This window comes from Helicoverpa zea, chromosome 12, assembly GCF_022581195.2.
Source record: "Helicoverpa zea isolate HzStark_Cry1AcR chromosome 12, ilHelZeax1.1, whole genome shotgun sequence".
Classification (NCBI taxonomy): Eukaryota; Metazoa; Arthropoda; class Insecta; order Lepidoptera; family Noctuidae; genus Helicoverpa; species Helicoverpa zea.
The window spans coordinates 1,517,706-1,538,882 of record NC_061463.1 but is presented as its reverse complement, the minus strand read 5'-3'; the positions used below and the strand labels follow the sequence as shown (position 1 = coordinate 1,538,882).

Below are 21,177 nucleotides of genomic sequence, written 5' to 3'. Positions count from 1 at the left end.
TGCTAATAAAATATCACACGCGTGCTGTCTCTGTCCGTCCCGCGTCACAACTCGCATCATGCATGAATCGCAATCGCAGCAATAGCAGACTAGCAGAGTAGCAGACACGGCGCGGCGGTGGGCTGGGCGGCCAGTCGTCGCATGCTTTGCGTTTGCTATCGGTCGCTCGCGCTAAATAGTTGATTTTTGTACATACAATCAATGAACTTTTAAATACGCCTATAATTGCTTTTCATAGCATACCTAGTTTATTTCATAAAAACACTTACGCCCGAAATTTATATTTACAAATTATTAATTTATAGCGTAAAATCAATTAAAGACAATCCTAAGCCTGAAAACTACTGAAAAGTATGAAGGAAAGTTCATTGGTTTTTTACTGTTCCATTTTATCGTAAGAATTCATAAACGCGATGTAATATTCTTAATTTCTTGTATAGCAACTTAGCAAGCAACTATAGCAAACAGTCACTGCGCTTGCTTTATTCGCACCGACTTAGTGAACCTACGCATAAAATAGCATGCTATAAATATAGCAAGTAAAATAGCATGATAAAAATTTATAGCATTTCGCATATAGCAAGTTATTGCCACATAGCAACTTTGAACACCACTACACTGAATCCCGCAATGCCGCGCGTGATTTTGAATGGGCGTGACGTGTATATTTGAAAATGGAACTCGCTGTGCGTGAATTTACAAAACGCACCTACGCGCGTGAGTGCGTGAAAAACCCGCACGATGATGCAGATCTGCACTCCCGCAGGAACGCGCGTAGGTGCGTCGACACGCAAGATGCAGCGTGATGCGGGGCAGTGTGAAGATCACCTAAATCATCAGTACAGTCAACAATATATTAACCCAATCATAATTTTTCCACCACTAAATAAATGCACCACCTGTTCTTAATAAATCTTTGAAATGTTCTGCTGTCGACATCAATCATATCGATGGTTTTGTACGGGTTACGTCACTACACGCGTTCGCGATAAATCGAGTATTCGATGTATGTAATCGATATTTCGCTTATAATTGATGGGAAGAATCGTAAATAAGTAATCTATGACGTAAAGCCCGAAAGACTTGGTGGTTTATTGTAACACCCACGATTGTTTAGTTTGTCTTGTTGTGGTGAATTCTATGGTTATGTCTTCAAATCGAATCGGTACGAGGTTCATTCGGATAGTGAATACATTGGTAACTATAGCTACTAGACTGCCTCGTTGGTCTAGTGGTCGCAAGCGCGGCTGCTGTGCTCGTGGTCTCGGGTTCGATTCCCGGGTCGGGCCGAAATCGCTTTGTGGGTTTCCTTAAACTTTCACAAAGCAGCCCGTAGTCTGGAAGTTGGTGATTAATTCACCCGTGCATCGGAGAGCACGTAAATGTCGGTCCTGCGCCTGATCTCTTTCCGGTCGTGTCGGGTTGCCGTCCCATCGGGTTATGAAAGTGAAGGAATAGGGAGTGCACTTCATCATCATCAGCCTATCGCAGTCCACTGCTGGACATAGGCCTCTCCAGGTGCACGCCACTGAGATCGATTTTCGGCTTCTCGCATCCAGCTCCTGCCAGCCGTCTTGCGCAAGTCATCACTCCACCGTGCCTGAGGACGTCCCGTTTACCCCAACGGTTATCGGTTCTTCGGCTAATATGGCCAGCCCACTGCCACTTCAGCTTGCTGATTCGGTGGGCTATGTCGATGACCTTGGTTCTCTGACGGTTTACCTCATTTCTGATGCGATCCCTCAGAGAAATGCCGAGCATAGCCCTTTCCATAGCCCGCTGAGCGACTTTAAACTTGTGAACCAGCCGTACCGACAGTGTCCACGTTTCGACTCCGTTAGTCATGACAGGTAGGACGCACTGATTGAAGACTTTTGTCTTTAGGCACTGTGGGATCGACGATGTTAGGACTCGACGTAGCTTCCCAAATGCAGCCCAACCCAACTGAATTCTCCTATTCACCTCGTCCTCAAAGTTGTTTCTACCTAACTGCAATGTCTGCCCGAGGTGTGAGTGCACTTGTGTCTGCGCAAATGCTCGTGCATTTTAATATGTCCTGCGCAGCTGGCTGATCTCCTTAAGTGAGAGCAGCCGCCGTGGCTGAAAACGGCCGTGGACGCCATTGTAGCTACTAGCTATATGAATATGTAGGCTTTAAGGTGATGTCATATTTGACTGGAAAGAGAAGTGATACCTAACTACTTTTTGTTTAATGCATCCTAAACTAGTCAATTTAATGTTGCTACTCTTTAATATAAGTTTGACGAGTAGGAAAATATTTAAAAACTGAGTTTTGACTTTACCCTTTGGATCCGCTATGGGTTTGCTACCCTTTAACTAAAATTATGATACATTTGCAAAAATTTTAGCTTTAAAATATTCCCAATTAAAATTTACAAAGACCTCATGTCTTGAGAACGAGAAACAGTCGGCGTTTGCAATGGAAAATAATAGCGCCAATGAATACAAGTATTTTAACGTTTTAATTAGTTGAAATAATGCTCTAATTAGTAAGGCGCGTGACTCGTTGTGACAGTAGGTATTACGTAATAGGTTCATACTCGCTATATTTACCCCTAAACCACGCTGGCAAACAAAAACACATAACAAGGCTAATTTTATGCATTCAGACGTTTTTCGGACACGTCTTTCACTTGTTCAAGGGCGATTAGTTGTTCCCAACGGTATTGCCCATATCAGTACGTCGATTCTATAAAATTCAGACAACTCGCATTTTACTTCGCATTTCACTTCGTTATTCACTCTTACTTCGCATTCGGTTCAAAACGTTCTAAAAGTCATCTCATACTTTATCTGTCAAAATCTCGAGTTTAATTTATTTAGTAGCGCTAGTGTAGTTTGAGAATTCCAATCACGAAACTCACGGCGGATTCAGATGCGAAATTTAGAGTGAAGTTTTATAGGATCACACTGCAGGCGTCTTGCATCTTTTTATCTTACATGGCGGTGCTACTCCCAGAAAAGGTACACCTGGACTGTGTGGTCCACCGTGTCCTCGGGGCTGTCCGCACAGTGGTGACACCCGGGCGCCTCCTCACGACCGATTCGATGCAGGTACCTCCCGAAACAACCGTGTCCGGTGAGGACCTGCGTCATGCCTTAGGTGAGGGCGCCGCGAATTCTCCAGAGAAACTCCTTAAAGACCAAGTCATTTTTCTGGGGTTTTAGCATCTATCCCCAACAGTTTTAAATTTTCGCATTAAAGGAATTTGCAAGCTCAGTAGCATGGTTATTTTTCTCAACACAACCGGGGGCATATTAAATAGATACAGTAAAAATTTTCATAAGAATATTACTTGTACATATAAGAAATGTTACACTGGTATTAAGGAAGAAAATTGCCTTACATGCTGTTATTACAAACTTATGCGAGTAATATCATAGCGAGTACATTCTTTGTAGCAAAATAATATTTGTTTTATAGAATTTGGATTCTATTATTTTATCTTATTATGCAGCAGGCGATCACTCTGTAGCAAACTGTATTATGTTCGATAATAAAAGCATTCTTAGATAAACTTTTAGATGGAATTAACAACTTTCTGAAATAGTAAGTAGGTATCATTCAAACTTTTTTTATTAGATACCATGTAAGATGTCTTATTAAAAATCAGTGCATATTACACCAAAAGTTAAGTAATTCTATTGAATTTGACCCGCCAGGTTTTGTACAATTTACCAAGAAAACAATTGATTGTGAAGCCTTACTTTACGCTACTAATGAGGATATTGGGCACTGTCGTTTGTCTGGTGGAATATGGGTGGTATTCTAGTCTTTGATTTACCATACCAATAATTATAAATGCGAAAATAGCTCTGTCTGTATGTTTGCCACACTCTCACGCCTAATCTGCTAAACCGATTTGAATGAAATTGGTACACAGCGAGCTTCAGAAACGATACTTACTTTACAGAACTTGAAGTAGGGCTACGAAATATGTACCTACAGGAAAACCTCGGTCTGAAGATAGATTTTAATATTAATAATGTCTGTTAAAATTATCACGTATCAATTTACCAAATCATCCACAATTTACTGAATTCTATTTTCCGCTAACACGATATAAATAACTCATTATATAAAACGCATTGTTTGAAATCGAACGCGTAACATTTTAGCCTTTTGTCAATGACATATTGGTTTGTAACTAAATATGGATACTATTCATAATTATATGGTCCAATACGGAAATAATACATTATTAGGTAAGTGGTCTATATTGATATCTATCTACCTCTTTGTCCTAAAGGGCAAGTTATTACATAGTTGGATCCAGTAGGGCAAGTTCAATACCTACTCCAATCCTCTTTTTGTCTGTTGCATAATGTAAGAAGTTCCGAGGTGCATTATTAACTTTTACCTTACTAGGCTAAACTGAGTCTATATGCTTATGTATCTGCTACGCTCTGACATAAAAACAATACAGAACAGATTAAACCTATTTTCATCCATCACAGAGATCGTACTTTGGAAACGTGGAGAAGAAACCATAACGCTGCCCAAAGTGACTATTCCAAGCGGATGTAGGTAACTGAATGTACAATGAAGTAAATTCCTTTTGGCTTAAAGCCTCGTGTTAGTCACTTAAGTCTAGCCTAGTTTTTGGTCAACTATCCTATTATCTTTCCTTCTTTCTAAACCACAATCAAGACAGTATTTTAAATGGTACGTGACTTCATGGAGGAAAAACTACTTACAATACCACATTATACGTACTATGATATAGTGTAGTTTATTATAGTAGGACAATAGGCATGATGACAGTAATCAAAAATCATTAAAATAATATATTTATTAAATTAAACTTGAAGCTTGGAATATAAAACGCGCATTGTTTTCTTTATTAATAATGTGATTAATATGTATTTTTATAAAATAAAATTACGAAATAAGGCAATCCGCCATCATATCTTGAACACCAATCAGAGCTCGTGACGTCATCTCTCAAAACAACTCGCGCGAAAGCGCGCGTACGTCACATTTCGTTATTGTGAACTTCCACTGCGATCTTTGTTTTTAATTAATTGTTTGTTTATAACACGAGTTATGGAGCCCGGATTTATAAAGGCAAACAGCGCTAATTTGCCTAGAATTGATATCATAATGCTGGGAAAGTTTTTGGCATCAAATAAAGATTTTTGTTCAGCTGAATTTAGAAATGTTAAAACTTCCATGTAAGTATACTAGTTTAATTAAAAAACAATGAGAGATGAAACCTAACCTCGAAATAGTTATTTACATTATAAACTATGCTAGAATCTAGAGAACTATGTAATAACTTACATCAAAGTGATCTACAGAAAAATAAAGTTGTACCCTGGGCAATATTGCTTTTGAATCTCGCCTTGCAAGTTTAAGCCACTTGTTTCGTATTTTTTTATTGTGAGGAACGTACACAAATAACTTATCAGGAGTTGTTTTGGATGTGTTCTTACACTGGGGCACCCCACAACACCTATGCCCTTTCGAATTCATAATTAATAACACAAAAAACTTAATTATTGCACGAGCGTTGTTTACTTGCGTCTTGTAATTTCAGTCGTGACGTCACAAGTGACGACATGACACTGACAAGCGTTTTCGCGCCGGATTCAAAGTGGACAGAGAAAAATGCAATTATTTGATAAAAAAACTTCGCATTTTCTTAAAATTAATAATTTTTCATATAAAATAGACGTATACCTACATCATACAAAAGAATTTAAAAATTTGTCATCATGCCTATTGAAACGTATTGTTATGCGTAAGGAGTAGGATTGTAGTTACGTTGGGATCAGCTGTGTGGTGTGATTACGTTTGTTGTATGGGAGCCCCCCAAAATATTTATTTTATTCTTGTTTTCAGTATTTGTTGTTATAGCGGCAACAGAAATACATCATCTGTGAAAATTGCAGCTCTCTAACTATCACGGTTCATGAGATACAGACTGGTGACAGACAGACGGACGCACGGACAGAAGAGCGAAAACAATAGGGTCCCGTTTTACCGTTTGGGTACGGAACCCTAAAAATATCCGCCTCAAAAAAGTTTTCCTCGTAACTCGACCAACAATTTCAATAATTAGACACAATTAATGAGCCTAACAGCCTCAAACACAGCCTTTAAAGGCTCGTACTCTAATATTTAATGTAGAAATTATCGCGCTAAGTACACTGCTTGTCATAACTGGCTGGTTAATCTTACTAATGCTATTGTGGCACATAAAAGGGAACAGTTTGTAATATAATAAACACGTCTACTTTAATGAAATAAGTCTTAACATCCTCTGTGAATTATAAACGGTGGTTTATTTGATATGGTTCTAAAGCGTTAACTTTCCGCTTATGTTTTTTTGTACCAAATTATTGAAAACTCATTTTATCTGAGTAACCATTGATGAATTAGGGTTTCCCCATATTTATCGACGCGGAATCGGACCCTTAATTAAAGAAGTGTGTTTTCGCAACAAAACCACTTGGTATATACTATTTTCTAGTATTGTTTATATGATAGATGTTTATAGTATTTTCTACCATTACTTATTCATATAATAGACTAGCTGGTGCCCGCGACTTCGTCTGCGCAGGTTTAGTATTTCGAACAATATGTTTACAAATTGTAGCCTATGTGTTATTCTGATGTATAAGCTATATTATTGTAAAGTTTCATTATAATCCATTCAGTAGTTTTTGCGTGAAAGAGTAACAAACATCCATACATCCATACATACAAACTTTCGCGTTTATAATATTAGTAGTACCTATGTATAAAACTTACTAATTTTACATTGTTATTTTTTCTATAACCGTTTGCCTCACGTTTGTCCTCAGTCAATTTCTTTCAAAATTAGATTGTCTGAACTTTTCCTAATCATGTGATTGAAAATAAATTTTCATCTCCTTTCGTAGATTGTATAGAAAAGTAACTCAATTCTTGTCAAATAATATTATAAGTTTTGAAAAAAAAAGTTTTGTAAATTGCAAAACGTAACTTCGTTTTTATCTGCCTTTTGAATAATCAAAAGGAACTTTTATTATATGCACCTATTCTTGACTTTGAATAAATTAAAAAAAATCTTTATTTTAAAATATTCCTCACTGTAAGATTATCATTAAGAATTCTTCTGTAATTACCGGTATTTTCAGGCATTATTTTTAATAACGGAACATTTTTCATTCACTTTGTATTCCTAGCTGAATTTACTGATCGCACCCAAATTGACACCCAAAAAGAGAATTTACGAATTACATGATCAATTGCTCATTTGTTAATGCTCGTACGCTTGTGAATAATTTGATCAACATGTATTTATGTAAATCTTATATGTTTGTATATTGTGCTCTTGATGCTATTATCATATTAGCACTAATATGGCTAATATTGTTAGCACAAAACTCTCAAAGTAAACAAAAGTTTTGTGCTGCCCTGTCAAAAGAATTTTATAAAGTTATCGCTACAGATCATTAATTTTAGTATTTAATAAGAAATTGCTTTAATAATTACCTTTATTTTCTAAGTATTATTATTTACCAAAGATATTTCTTCCAAATTGAACTGTTCCTTTACCTACAAACATATTAAATACAAACCTTTTTTTTTGTTCTTAGCCCTTATTTGGCCTTTGCCCACTGCTGGGCAAAGGCCTCCCCATTTTGTCTCCACACCTCTCGATCCTTCGAGTGCTCCCACCAGTTTATATGTACTTTTACATACTTTGTAGTTAACTCCTACATCTAAACCGCAGTAACTGTGCTTCGTTAGTTAACTTAGATCACCCACTATAATTGAGTTGAGGGCAAAAGATTTAGATAAATTGTTGTAACCGCCTCACGGGTAGTAAAACTGCCCGTTCCTGCAGTACCTACTATGTAGTGTGTTTTATAGAGATTGGCTAAAGCAAATCGTATTAAGGAAAAAGTCACCTAGTATCTACGAATAATGCAGTATGATGTTAATGGTGTTCTCCTCTGGGGCTCCAAAATCAAGATAAGTAAACAAGCAAAATTAGTTCGTTATCCTCAAGGTGTTAACTCGACTGTTTTTTTAGGAAAAATATTTCCCTTTAGTCTTCCCTGTGTACTTGGTTTACGGAATCATATTACCTGTACTAAAATGAGATTTTTTTGTTTGGATATGATACGTAATTATCAATTAAAAGCATAAACTTCAATTTTTTAAATTGCATGTAATTGACTTTTCGCTCTAAGAATTTTTCGGCTAGTTTTTCTTTTTTGACAGAAGATAAAACTATTTTTGTGTATAAGCCAGAAAAGGGTTCAACTAAATGGAAACACTACTTATAATAGAGTTCAAATTGCCAGAAAATTAAAATATTAAAGCCAATCTCTTGCACGAGATAAGGGTAACACAAAACTCGTGTAGGCAGAAAAGCTAAATGCTATATTTATCTTGCATTTTAGTCATAAACTGCAGACTAAAAAGTCGGCCGACAGTTTGCATCGGGATGGTTTTTTTAAAATAGAAAATAGTAAATTCAATCAAAGCTGTAGGTCCCGGCTGTCATTGAACATCCTTGGCAGTTGTTAAGGGGAATCAAGAAGCCGGTAAGTCTGACACCAGGCTAACCTAGGGTTATTGGGTTGCCCGGGTAACTGGGTTGAGGAGGTCAGATAGGCAGTCGCTCCTTGTAAAACGCTGGTTCTCGGCTGAATCCGGTTAAACTGGAAGCCCATCCCAACATAGTTGGGAAAAGGCTCGGAAGATGATGAGTAAATTCAATCAAAGTTTTCAGTCGATCAGATTCCGACCGAATGCCTGATCATCGTTATGCACGTACTACCATTCATTTACATACTGATTTATGAGCCCCGAATAAACTGTCGGCCGACTAAAAGTTAGTAGTGTGTGGCAGCTCTTAGAAAGATGAGGTGAATGAAATATGTCTAGATTCAGTATTATGTTCGCTTGTTTATTGTTTATAACAACGAGAAGGGTAATGGCCGAGATTGCAACCCACCATGTTGTTATATTTGAAACGAGTTAAGAGAATCTATGAAAACAGGGGATTAAGGTAGAGTTTATTTGTTTCAAAAACAGGGGATTTAATTGTTTTGCCTGAATGCGCTAATCCTAAATGCTTATGGATTCTTTCAATTTTAGATGCATTAGCATAGCTAAAGCTGTGCTAGTTGATACAATACATATTTTATTTGAGTTCAGTTGGAGTGTAGATTGGCAGAAATCTGAGTAAGTATATATTTTTTATTTAAATACAGTAATTCATTTTATTTTTATTAACATACTATGAACCATGTTATGGCTCTTTATAAGTTCTTAATGCAAGTCTTTATTCACGAAGATACTATACAAAAAATGCGCATATTAAAGTATGTCTCGAAAACGTGCATTGCAACAAATGTAAGCATGTAGTTAAAATTATAATATTTCCGGGTATCCCCTTGATCACAAAACTAAAATTAAACTACGTAAGTATGTGTATATGTGTATACCATTCATCACACGATAAAAATAATCCTATAATCGAACGCTGCTTATAGACGGCTTAACCCTCTGCAACTGACGTGGTCAAATTTTTACAATTCAACTGAGGTGGTAGTACACGAGACACCACTTCAACTGCAAATATTTTTGTAAAATTAAACTATACAGCTAACTTATTGACATTTATTAGATTTATAGCCTATTTTTAATCTTAAATTAACTTGGAATAAAAAAAAGAAAATGTACTTTCAAAATTAAACAACTTTTATTTACTTATGTCAAATCAGTCTGAAAAATTCTACTTAATCATTTATGAACTAAAAAAGTAACAAAATCAACTTTTTCAAATTTTACATTACATATTTTAAAAGTTCACAATAATATGAATCAGTGTTGGAAAAACCGGCCAAGTGCGAGTCGGACTCGTGCACGAAGGGTTCCGTAAATTACAGTTAAATCAACCTATCTCAAAAACTATAAGAGATACTTTGATCAAACCAAAAATCGTTGAAAGAGTTAATTAGCATGCATCACCTCTATTTTTTTTAGAATTTTATACCCCGTAGTTATAAAAATAGAGGGGGGGGGACATACTTTTTACGACTTTGAGAGCTGATATCTCAAAAACCGTTCACTTTAAGAAAAATGTTTTTTAGAAAACTTTATATCATTTTAAAAGACCTTTCCATTGATACCCCACACGGGTATGTACATCGAAAAAAAAATTTTCATCCCTCAGTTACATGTATGGGGGGCCCCACCCCCAATTCTTTTTTTTACTATTTAGTGTCATATTTTTGTAGCGGTTCATACAACACATATTCCCATCAAATTTCATCACTGTAGTACTTATAGTTTCCGAGTAAATCGGCTGTGACAGACGGACAGACGGACAGACGGACAGACGGACATGACGAAACTATAAGGGTTCCGTTTTTGCCATTTTGGCTACGGAACCCTAAAAATGAGATACATTCGTTGGTCAAATTATAAACTAGAGTGATTCAAAGTCACACCTTTTTTTGGCAATTATTACACAGTGGCTTAGAGAACTGAATGCAAATTGGCTTCGAACAATCACAGCAACGATATTTAGTTTGTCTTTTTATTTAAGTTGGAAAAATATAACAAAATGTTTTGTCACTCAGTGGAACAGATCGAACTACCGGAGATGGAGGGACTCATGCCTAAAACTCTTCTCCACGTGAAATGGCGTCATCTTCATCGCGTTCGGTTTCAGGCTCGAAACTTGGATCTCCATCTTTATCATCAATACCTAACACTAAAGGCATCGTCACTTTCCTGTTACAGTTAGTTCAATATTTCCCCTTTATGACTCTGGAGAGTTCCAGCTGATGTTGTTTTACGAGCAGAAGTCCCTGGTTTAGGGTTGTTGCTTGAGATGTCCATCTAAAAACTTGTTAGGTACTTAACACTAGTTAGCTTGGATTCAAGTTAATTGATAAGTATTTAAAATATTAACGTAATATTTCAGGAAAATTGGAAAATAACACTAAAAATGAATCATTTAAACTAGTTTACTGACATGGTAGTTTAGGAGACACTATGAAGATATAACCATTTGACTGAGGTGGTAGTCTCGTGGAAACTTACCTTGACGCTGACGTGGTAGTCCCGTGGACACTTTCTTTCCTCCACGCTAAAGTAAGCTCACTGTGACCGCCCCCCGCACACTGTCCGACGCGCGAGCCCTTTATAGGAAGGTACTCGAAGAGCTGGCGCACGAATTTGAAAAATGACGGTAAAAAACTTGATTTTGTATTTTGCGGTGTCTGTGGGACTACCACCTCAGCTGCAGAGGGTTAATAGGAATCCGGAAAATTCCTCCAAGGTCATTTCTATGTTTATTCAATTATTAATTTATTATTATTACCTATTGGATGGGTTATGATTATTATTGTATGTGTTGCGACTGATTGAATTTATATCTTTATTGACAGATGGGTATCGGCTGTCGTGAACGTGAAATAGAATGGGAGATGAGCCAGATATAATGATTTTTTTGCAAAGATTTGATTTGGATAGTTTTACTTACGCTTGGAAGCCTGGATAAAAAATTGGTGGTAAAAGTTACTCTTATGCAAATGCTGTCCGCATGCCATCAGGTTGTATCTCACGAACCATGATAGTTAGACAGTTGAAATTTTCATAGATGATGCAGCCACTTTAAATACTGAAAGTAATAAAAACAAAATAAATTTTGCAATCATTGCATGCAAAATAATTTGTATCTTAAATAGTTAAATTGTTGTCCAATGTGTATAAAAATATCCAATGGGTTTCACAATTTAACACCGAGACAAAACTGTGTGTCGTATAAAACAGTAGGTAGGCAGAAAATAACCGTCAGATATTCTGTGTATTTTGAGGAACTAGAATCTGTGTATAATTATCATGATTTATATTGGAAAACTGTGTATTTTCGTATTTTCAACGCGGACTACGCGTAGAATATCTGCGACTTTCATCGGGATTATCCGTCAGTATCGTGTTGCTTCAATATTTTGTAAGCTAGACGGCGATTTATTATTAGTTTCGGGAGAATTTCTTGTAATAACGGTTTTCTTTTTCAACGAGGATTGGAGCTAGACAATAATAGTAATGTTAGCCTCCGGTGTGATTTTTTTTTATATGAGTCCTATACCACTAGCTCTTTGCCGTGTACACCTACACATAAAGCTACGTATATAGTCATCGCCTGGGTCTACAAATTGTATGTTACGTTACGGCTAGTCAGAAGCCAGAAATTCTGACAACCAGTTATACCAAGGTTCCTATTGGGTTGGGGGGTTAGTACATTTGGTTTCCCAGAAAATCGTAACCGAACGAATAAGTAGTATTTTGACGTTAAAACAGTTACTATTGCCACGAAACTAGCTAAACACAAACACACAATTCTTCATTTATCACCACAAAGCGATTGACGTCTTAAGGATCTGCTAGAGCCAGTACATACTCTTGATCTATAGTGCTCAACAAACAACAGTATTTACAAACAAGCCACAACAACTATATTAAACTTTTTAATTGCTGTTGTGTTTTGTTTCTAGTATTCTTCAGCTTTTATTGGCTTTTTGCCAGCTTATTTGTAGCTAGAAATGCTTTGTGGTGTACTGTATACTAAAGGATTTTAGTAATTTTACTTGTTGTTCTGCATGGTTCTAGCCGACCGTGACTCCGGAAGGTGTCTCTTTCAGAGAGTTAAAAGGGCCACCGTGTTATCTATACTAATATTATAAAGAGGAAAACTTTGTTTGTTTGTTTGGTTGTAATGAATAGGCTCAAAAATTACTGGACCGTTTTTAAAAATTCTTTCACCATTCGAAAGCTACATTGTCCACGAGTAACATAGGCTATATTTTATTCCGGTACGGGCAGTAGTTACCACGGGACGCGGGTGAAACCGCGGGAAAACGGCTAGTATCTTATTATATTGTTCAGTATAGCATAACTAACAATTATTTATTTTTAAAAGTAAATGATAATGTAAGATTGCCACAAGCTTTCATGGTGAGATGTTTTGATGAGTATACCTACTAATATAATAACTATCTAAACTAATATAATAAATAGGAAACATTTTTTGCTTGTTTTGTTTGTTAAAGACAACGAATCTACTGAATTGGTTTGAAACATTATTTCACAGTTGGAAGCTACAGTTATTGGGAGTAACATAGGCTTAGCTTATGTGCTGTCGTACAATTAACCAAAAATATATATATTTGTCTATAAAATTTTCACAAGTTGATATTATTGCTTCGTGATTACTCAACCCTCTGATAGGCAGTAGTATATGCACAATATTGATGTTCAGCTCCATCTAGTTCCACCGCAACCTTCACCCACTTCGGCACTGAGCTACCCCATAGGTATGGCCACCATTGTTCGTGAGTCAGGGTTGTTATACCATGGTGTAGCAACGGCCAAGGTATGACCTTAGATGTTTTGTTCTGTGGGTTGGGTAAAATAAATGGTGTGTTGGTATTTTTGGATGGGTATTAGTTGTGATTTAAAATATTCGTAAGTCAACGAGTATAACTTCCAATTGGAAAATAAATACATTTTTAAAGGTTTTTATTTAACATAGTTCACGATTTACGTCTCTTTCCTTTTGAACTCTACACTTTTCTCCATTCCAAACTAATAAATTTGTTTATTGTCTGAATAATAATATATTGTTTTCACTATTGCTTGTAGACACCCCGATACTAGTTTTATTTACCTTAAAAATGTTAAAATAATGCACTTCTTAAATTATTTCAATTATAATAATCCATCCAAAATTTAAAGTCGTGTGCTATGGAAGAAAATATTAATTATCGTAAAAAATAATTAATTCCATTCTTCTATTTAACAATCCTACTATTGTTGTTTGTAGTGCAGCGATTCTTCAAATTCCCGATTTACAGAACTGAAATAAAAGCGCGTTGGCGATAAGCGTAGGACTTTGTTTTAAAAATAGTCTCATCCGTGAGCTGGATAAAATGTCATCTCGTTATGAAGTTCGTTTAGGAAATATTTAGCATAAAACAATAAAAATGATAATCTCATTTTTAAACTTAGTCTTACTACAAACACTTAAACAGCTGTTAAACACTTGTTTAAAAAAAGTGTGGCTGCAAAACGGACCTTATTTGAACATCATAATCTGCATTTTTTTTAGACGAGTGTTCAACAGACGTTTAAAGTTTTTTGGTACGACGGAGTTTGTGTAAATCTTAATGCGGGATAATGAACACTTAAAGTATGTAGTTTTAACAACCTATTAAGTCTTTCTTGGCTATTCAAACATAATATAATTTATAGTTTAGAACATATGATTTGATTTTGTTAAATGTTTGCTTTTCAGAAGGGAACACGTAAAAAAAACTGTAATTAACATCAGTGCCATTGAGATGTCACTTCGTGTAGAAGTTGGCAAAAACTATCGCGGAATTTTTATTGTTGTCTAGGTCAAGGAAACTATCGAATAGAAAAAACTACAACTCATTATATCAAGGGAAATCGAGTAGTCTTCGAACAAACTTTCTCAAGATTGATTTTTACACGGAGTTCAGAATGAGATTGCAATTTTCGTAGTCATTTTCCAAACGTAAAAAAACGCAGTCATACTTACAATAAAATATTCACACTTCTTATTATTAAACCTACACAAAATGCAGAAAGAATATAAATCTGCAAGGATAATATCATCTTCAGTAGGATTAAATACTTCTTGCTCCAAAACTCATTACTCGGATGAATAAAAAAAAAATACTCATTTCTAATCCAAAATCCGAAGGAAAATACAAAAATAACAGAGCAATAACAAAAGAACATCGCTTGTTCGAAAAACAAAATTACAGTAGTACGATTTTCCCGCGCACTACCGGCTGTTTTTCTTCATTCATTCATATTGTCAGTCTGCTTCGGTTCGTCGCGAGGGGAGGTCGCGCGCTTTCCCGAACTTTTTTACGTACTTGTGACTCCGAAAAGTGAATTTCAAACCAGTTTTTTGTTGAATCTGTTCAGTGTTAGTGCTATTTGAAATGGTCTTTGTTTGTTTTTAATTGTTTGGTTAAGTTTTCGTTCTAATTATGGCTGATACGGACGAAGAAAACATTGAGGGTAAGTTTGGCAATCTCGTCTTTGGATATTTTAATCCTTGCTTTGAAATTGGAACACCCATTTAAAATAATGGTGACACTTTAATGGCGAAGAAAATCTGACACGTTACCGGTAATATTTTACTTTTTGCTTCAGAAAATTATAATATACTTTGAACAGTTGAATAATTTATTACATTGATATTAAGTACGTAAGTAATTACGTTTATAAGAAATATATATGTACTGAATTACTATAGTATAGTAGCAATGACGTAGGTAGAATGCAAAAGTGACGTTTTAATGCATTATTCATCGTTTCATACCTAAAGTTTCTTGACCTACAGCTGATATACTAAACAATGTTAGTATGAGTAGTTTTGTTTTTCATAAATATTTATTATTATTGTTGTTTGTGGAATTACACAGAATTTTAAAATTAGAACTGTTTAATCGTTCAATTACCCATATTCAGTTAGCGTTATATTTTTAATCATTAGGTATTTCTTATTATTTCCTTTGGAAAATGGATTTGGTTACCTTATTAATATTCTACTTACCTCTAATGTATATTATTCTCTAGAGAAATACATTACAAATATATCGTTATTTACCGACTACCTATAACAATGATATAGGTAAATTGAAAACCCACTCTAGCTGACATATTACGGCCCTTAGAGGCTTATATGTATGTATAGGCTGATTTTGTAACACAATAGTAAATATTTAATGATCCGACAGACTATGTGTCAGGCAAATCGGGAGTTATGGAACAGAGTTCGTACGGAATTCCCATACGATACAATGTTATATTTCCCAATTTTCCGTTTTCCAATGTTGTTGTGGATAAAATAAAAACAACTTGGACAGTAATTAATAACGAAACAGGTAGGCGAAAAGTTCGCAAAACTGATTTTAGCCTAGAAACTCATAAAGGCCTCATCAACGGTAACCTTGAAGTAGCTCAAGAGTTTGAAGCATTCTTCACCAAAATACCTTTCGAAACTACAAAATCATTAAATTCTTCAACCGCCGTATCTATCGATTTACTCAAAACAAATGTAAAGCCATGCAGTTCAGTATTTAAATTTCAACATACCAGCCCCGAGGCTGTTGTTAAGGCCTTTAAAGATCTTAAAATAAAATCAACAGAAGATCTTTGGGGTATGTCTGTCAAGGTGTGTAGGTCAATTATTGAAACTATTGCACCCTATTTAGCTTACATCTTTAATGTTAGCGTAGACCAAGGCGTGTTTCCTGATCTAATGAAACACAGTAAAGTAGTACCTTTATTTAAATCGGGAAATAGCAAAGAATCAAACAACTATAGACCCGTTTCTGTTTTACCGGTTCTCAGCAAGGTATTCGAAAAGTTGATGCTTGCACAAATGTTGCGCCATTTCAATAAAAACTTCATTTTTCATAACGAACAATACGGTTTCACCAAAGGTCGCTGTACAACCGATGCTGGTGTAACTTTGATCAAGCACATCTTTAAGGCTTGGGAGGAAGCTGAAGACTCGATTGGAATTTTCTGCGATCTCTCAAAAGCGTTTGACTGCGTAAATCACGAAACGCTTTTGCAGAAGCTAGAGCATTACGGAATCAAAGATACATCCCTCCAGTTATTAAAATCGTATCTAAACGATCGGCAACTTAAAGTTCAAGTAAACGGCGTAAATTCACTAGGCTCAATGATGGCAATGGGCGTACCACAAGGTTCCATATTAGGTCCGTTCCTCTTTTTAGTTTATATTAATGATTTGCCCTATCTATTTGATAATCAACCTAGGATGGTGTTGTTTGCCGATGATACCTCTCTTATTTTTAATATTGATCGACGTAGACGTAACCTAGACGACGTAAACAATTCCATTATCCAGGTTCAAAATTGGTTCAACGCAAATAACTTGGCTCTTAATGAAAAAAAAACAAAATGCATTCGATTTTCATTGCCAAATGTAAAAAGTAGTGAATGTGACATAATACTCAATAGTCAAAAACTAGAATTTATAAATCAGACAGTTTTCCTGGGAATCACTCTTGACAAAAAACTACAATGGGGACCCCACATAACATCTCTTGCGGGTCGTCTTAGCTCGGCCGCCTATGCTATTAGAAAGATGAGGCAGCTAGCGGACGTAGAAACAGCTAGACTGGTATATTTTAGTTACTTCCACAGCATCATGTCGTACGGCATTCTGCTGTGGGGACGAGCTGCTGACATTGAATGCATATTTATCTTACAAAAGCGAGCGGTCAGAGCTATGTACAACTTACGTGGTCGTGAATCTCTTAGGGAACTGTTTAAAAAAATTAATATCATGACCGTACCTTGCCAATTTATTTATGAAAATATCATGTATGTTAGAAAAAACTTACATTTGTTTGATAAAATATGTGATAGACATAATAGGCATGATGACAGTAATCAAAAATCATTAAAATAATATATTTATTAAATTAAACTTGAAGCTTGGAATATAAAACGCGCATTGTTTTCTTTATTAATAATGTGATTAATATGTATTTTTATAAAATAAAATTACGAAATAAGGCAATCCGCCATGATATCTTGAACACCAATCAGAGCTCGTGACGTCATCTCTGAAAACAACTCGCGCGAAAGCGCGCGAACGTCACATTTCGTTATTGTGAACTTCCACTGCGATCTTTGTTTTTAATTAATTGTTTATAACACGAGTTATGGAGCCCGGATTTATCAAGGCAAACAGCGCTAATTTGCCTAGAATGGATATCATAATGCTGGGAGAGTTTTTGGCATCAAATAAAGATTTTTGTTCAGCTGAATTTAGAAATGTTAAAACTTCCATGTAAGTATACTAGTTTAATTAAAAAAACTTCCATTTAAGTGTATTAGTTTCATTAAAAAAACTTCTATGTTAGAATATTAGTTTAATTAAAAACAATTTTAGTTATAAATAATTCCTCAAATAAACACATACATATAAATACATGATATGAATAAAATGCGTAATATAACAGCAATGAGAGATGAAACCTAACCTCGAAATAGTTATTTACATTATAAACTATGCTAGAATCTAGAGAACTATGTAATAACTTACATCAAAGTGATCTTCACAAAAATAAAGTTGTACCCTGGGCAATATTGCTTTTGAATCTCGCCTTGCAAGTTTAAGCCATTTGTTTCGTATTTTTTTATTGTGAGGAACGTACACAAATAACTTATCAGGAGTTGTTTTGAGATGTGTTCTTACACTGGGGGACCCCACAACACCTATGCACTTTCGAATTCATATTTAATAACACAAAAAACTTAATTATTGCACGAGCGTTGTTTACTTGCGTCTTGTAATTTCAGTCGTGACGTCACAAGTGACGACATGACACTGACAAGCGTTTTCGCGCCGGATTCAAAGTGGACAGAGAAAAATGCAATTATTTGATAAAAAAACTTCGCATTTTCTTAAAATTAATAATTTTTCATATAAAATAGACGTAAACCTACATCATACAAAGGAATTTAAAAATTTGTCATCATGCCTATTATAACACTAGAAATAAAAATAAGTTAGCTATCCCGCAGTTTAGATTATCTAAAGTACATACATCTTTCATGGGATATTGTGTCAAATGTTATAATAAAATACCAGACAACATTCTGGAATTGAATGACTTGCGGTTTAAAACTCATATAAAAGCCACACTTTGTAAGCAAGCATATTATAAATTAGAAGATTACATTCAAGATAAAAATGCTTGGAAACATGCTGGTCCTGCTCCATAGGACATACTGACAATATCTAATTAATTAACAAATTAAAACTACACCAGCAAATAAAATTGTATTCATCTTTTGATTATTAAAATTTGTTTGTAACTTTGTACCAAAATATAAACCAATTTGTAAATGTGAACACCATGTAGCATTTTAATTGTCACTTTATCCTCATTTGTCTTTGCGATTCTACATGATCTTCACATGCTTTTACTGTATGTATCAATACATACAAACTGTAATACTATATTATTTTTAAAAAGAGTAACCATGGAGTTTCTTGCCCGTTCTTCTCCATAGGAAGCTACTTTTGGAATGGGCAACTAGAATCAAACTTAGTTATAATTTTGACGTTCATAAGTGCTTGTAAAGGCCTAAATGAAATAAATGATTTGACTTTGACTTTGACTTTGACTTTGTTCTTGTTAACCGACTTCACAAAAAGGAGTTGGTTATCAATTCGTATTTTTTTATGAAATATCAATTTTATTTATGCAACAAGTAAATATTCTGTTTTATTTTATATCATAAAACTGGATTTAAATAATGTCGGTTTAGATAATCTTTCGCGGATTTACAGACATTTTTTTTATCTTGAGGTTATTTAATTCATCTTTAATAAATAAAAGTACCTAATATCCAATTCTGTACCTATCCAAAATGACAGATCTTTTAATTAACCAATGGTAGAAAATTGTACCTTATAAGAGATAGTAATTTCAAAATTGTAGGTATATTATATTTTGCATAATTGTATATTACATTCTAATAAAAATTACAAGCAACATGCTAAGCCTGCAAATGCAATAAAACTACTAAGCTACTAGAACCTTGTTGTATGCAAAGAAAGACAAATTGCCTTCATATTGTTATCAAGTAATCTAATTCCCTCGGGGATGCTCCGTCATTAAATAAAGGAAGTATTACATTTTCTTATTTTTTAATCTGCTTATATAATTTGTGGAAAATAAAAATAAATGAAATGTGTGGGTCGATGACCTCATGGTATACGAAAAGTCATCTTTCGTTTCGACACTTTCACAAACATACATGTATGTAAAAAGAGAAAATCATTTGTCAAATTGTGTGTACAAATATCGAGCATGTTTCAGTACAAGACTGAAACATGCTCGATATTTGTACACGCATTCGAGATTTTTTTTATACATTTTTGTTTAAAAACTCGGTATTTTACACTTTCGGTGCATGTTAATGCTACTGTATGCATTTATACCACTGATTTCCAGACAGTGTCTTCCCGATAAATAGGCTATCTAACACTACAGAGTTTACAAATAGGTCCTCTAGTTCCCGAGAGTATCGTATTCAAACTAAAACACTCATAGCTTCAAACCATTTATAAACTATCAACTACCTACATATATGTACCTATCTACGTAATCCGCCATTCAATTTTCGTCGTCGTTACCCAACATCGTAACATTATGCCTCCAATTTGAAATCGATGGAATATCGAATCGCCTTAATAGGCAAAATATCGATTGTTGCTCGGTCAAGTCAAGGCCGAGTTTGGGCTGACGAGGAACTAAAGAAGCGTTAAAATCATGTCGTGTTCGAGGGTAGTCCTGAATTAAGCTCACCAACACGTGGGTATAACGCTAACAATAGAAGTAGGTACCTACCCTCTTTGGTGGTCCAAAAGTAGGTTCATTATTTTTAGGACCTGTCAGCTGTTTGGTAGGGGAATGCGTGAATGAATATTTCGGTACATTCTTATAATAAAGTGTGAATTATTTTTTGGCACAACTCGCTTGAAGTTTACACATATTTCTGTTTTGTTTATTAGCACAATTTGAATAGAAACACTTATTAACTTTGTGTGAGATGTGTGAACGTTAAGGCAAGAGATAATAAAATATAGGTAAATATAATTTTATTGGAGTAGGACGATTTTACTTTTTGGCATGAAACTTTGGATTCGGTTCCCAAGTTGAAAAGTTTATCGTTGATATTCCCTATCGCGAGATAAATCTGCCCAGTCTAAAGTTTTCTCCTATGTCAATCACCTGCCCAAAGATTCAGAAACAACCAGGTATTTTAAAGCAATAAAAAGATTTTCTTTTGTAAGTATGGAATGAAAAAACTGTTGTGCTGATGTAACTACTTATAAACTATATTTCTGCTAACTTTCATGGAATCCATTGTAATATTAGTAGGATTTTGAAAACATAAAAATAAATTGCTGGTCATGGCTTTTCTAATTGATGTCTGTTCCGCGAACTATTTGAAAATGTTTTGAACATTCTGTCGCGCAAATTGCACGGGAAAATGTACGGCTGGCCGCCATGATGAATTTTTTACGTGGTTTGGAACGTTGCACA

At 35.1% G+C, this 21,177-nt stretch overlaps 1 protein-coding gene across 2 annotated transcripts in view; it reads left to right on the top strand.

Moving 5' to 3' along the window:
- Positions 1-21,177, top strand: part of LOC124635028 — a 97,349-nt gene that overhangs the window by 27,204 nt on the left and 48,968 nt on the right. Inside the window, exon 1 of one of the 2 annotated variants that reach the window (XM_047170775.1) lies at positions 14,891-15,091. The exons of the other annotated variant lie outside the window; for it this stretch is intronic. Within the exon in view, the coding sequence (XP_047026731.1) occupies positions 15,061-15,091 (31 nt within the window). The 5' untranslated portion in view covers positions 14,891-15,060. Of the gene's footprint in view, positions 1-14,890; positions 15,092-21,177 lie in introns of those variants that run through there. 2 annotated transcript variants of the gene reach the window in all.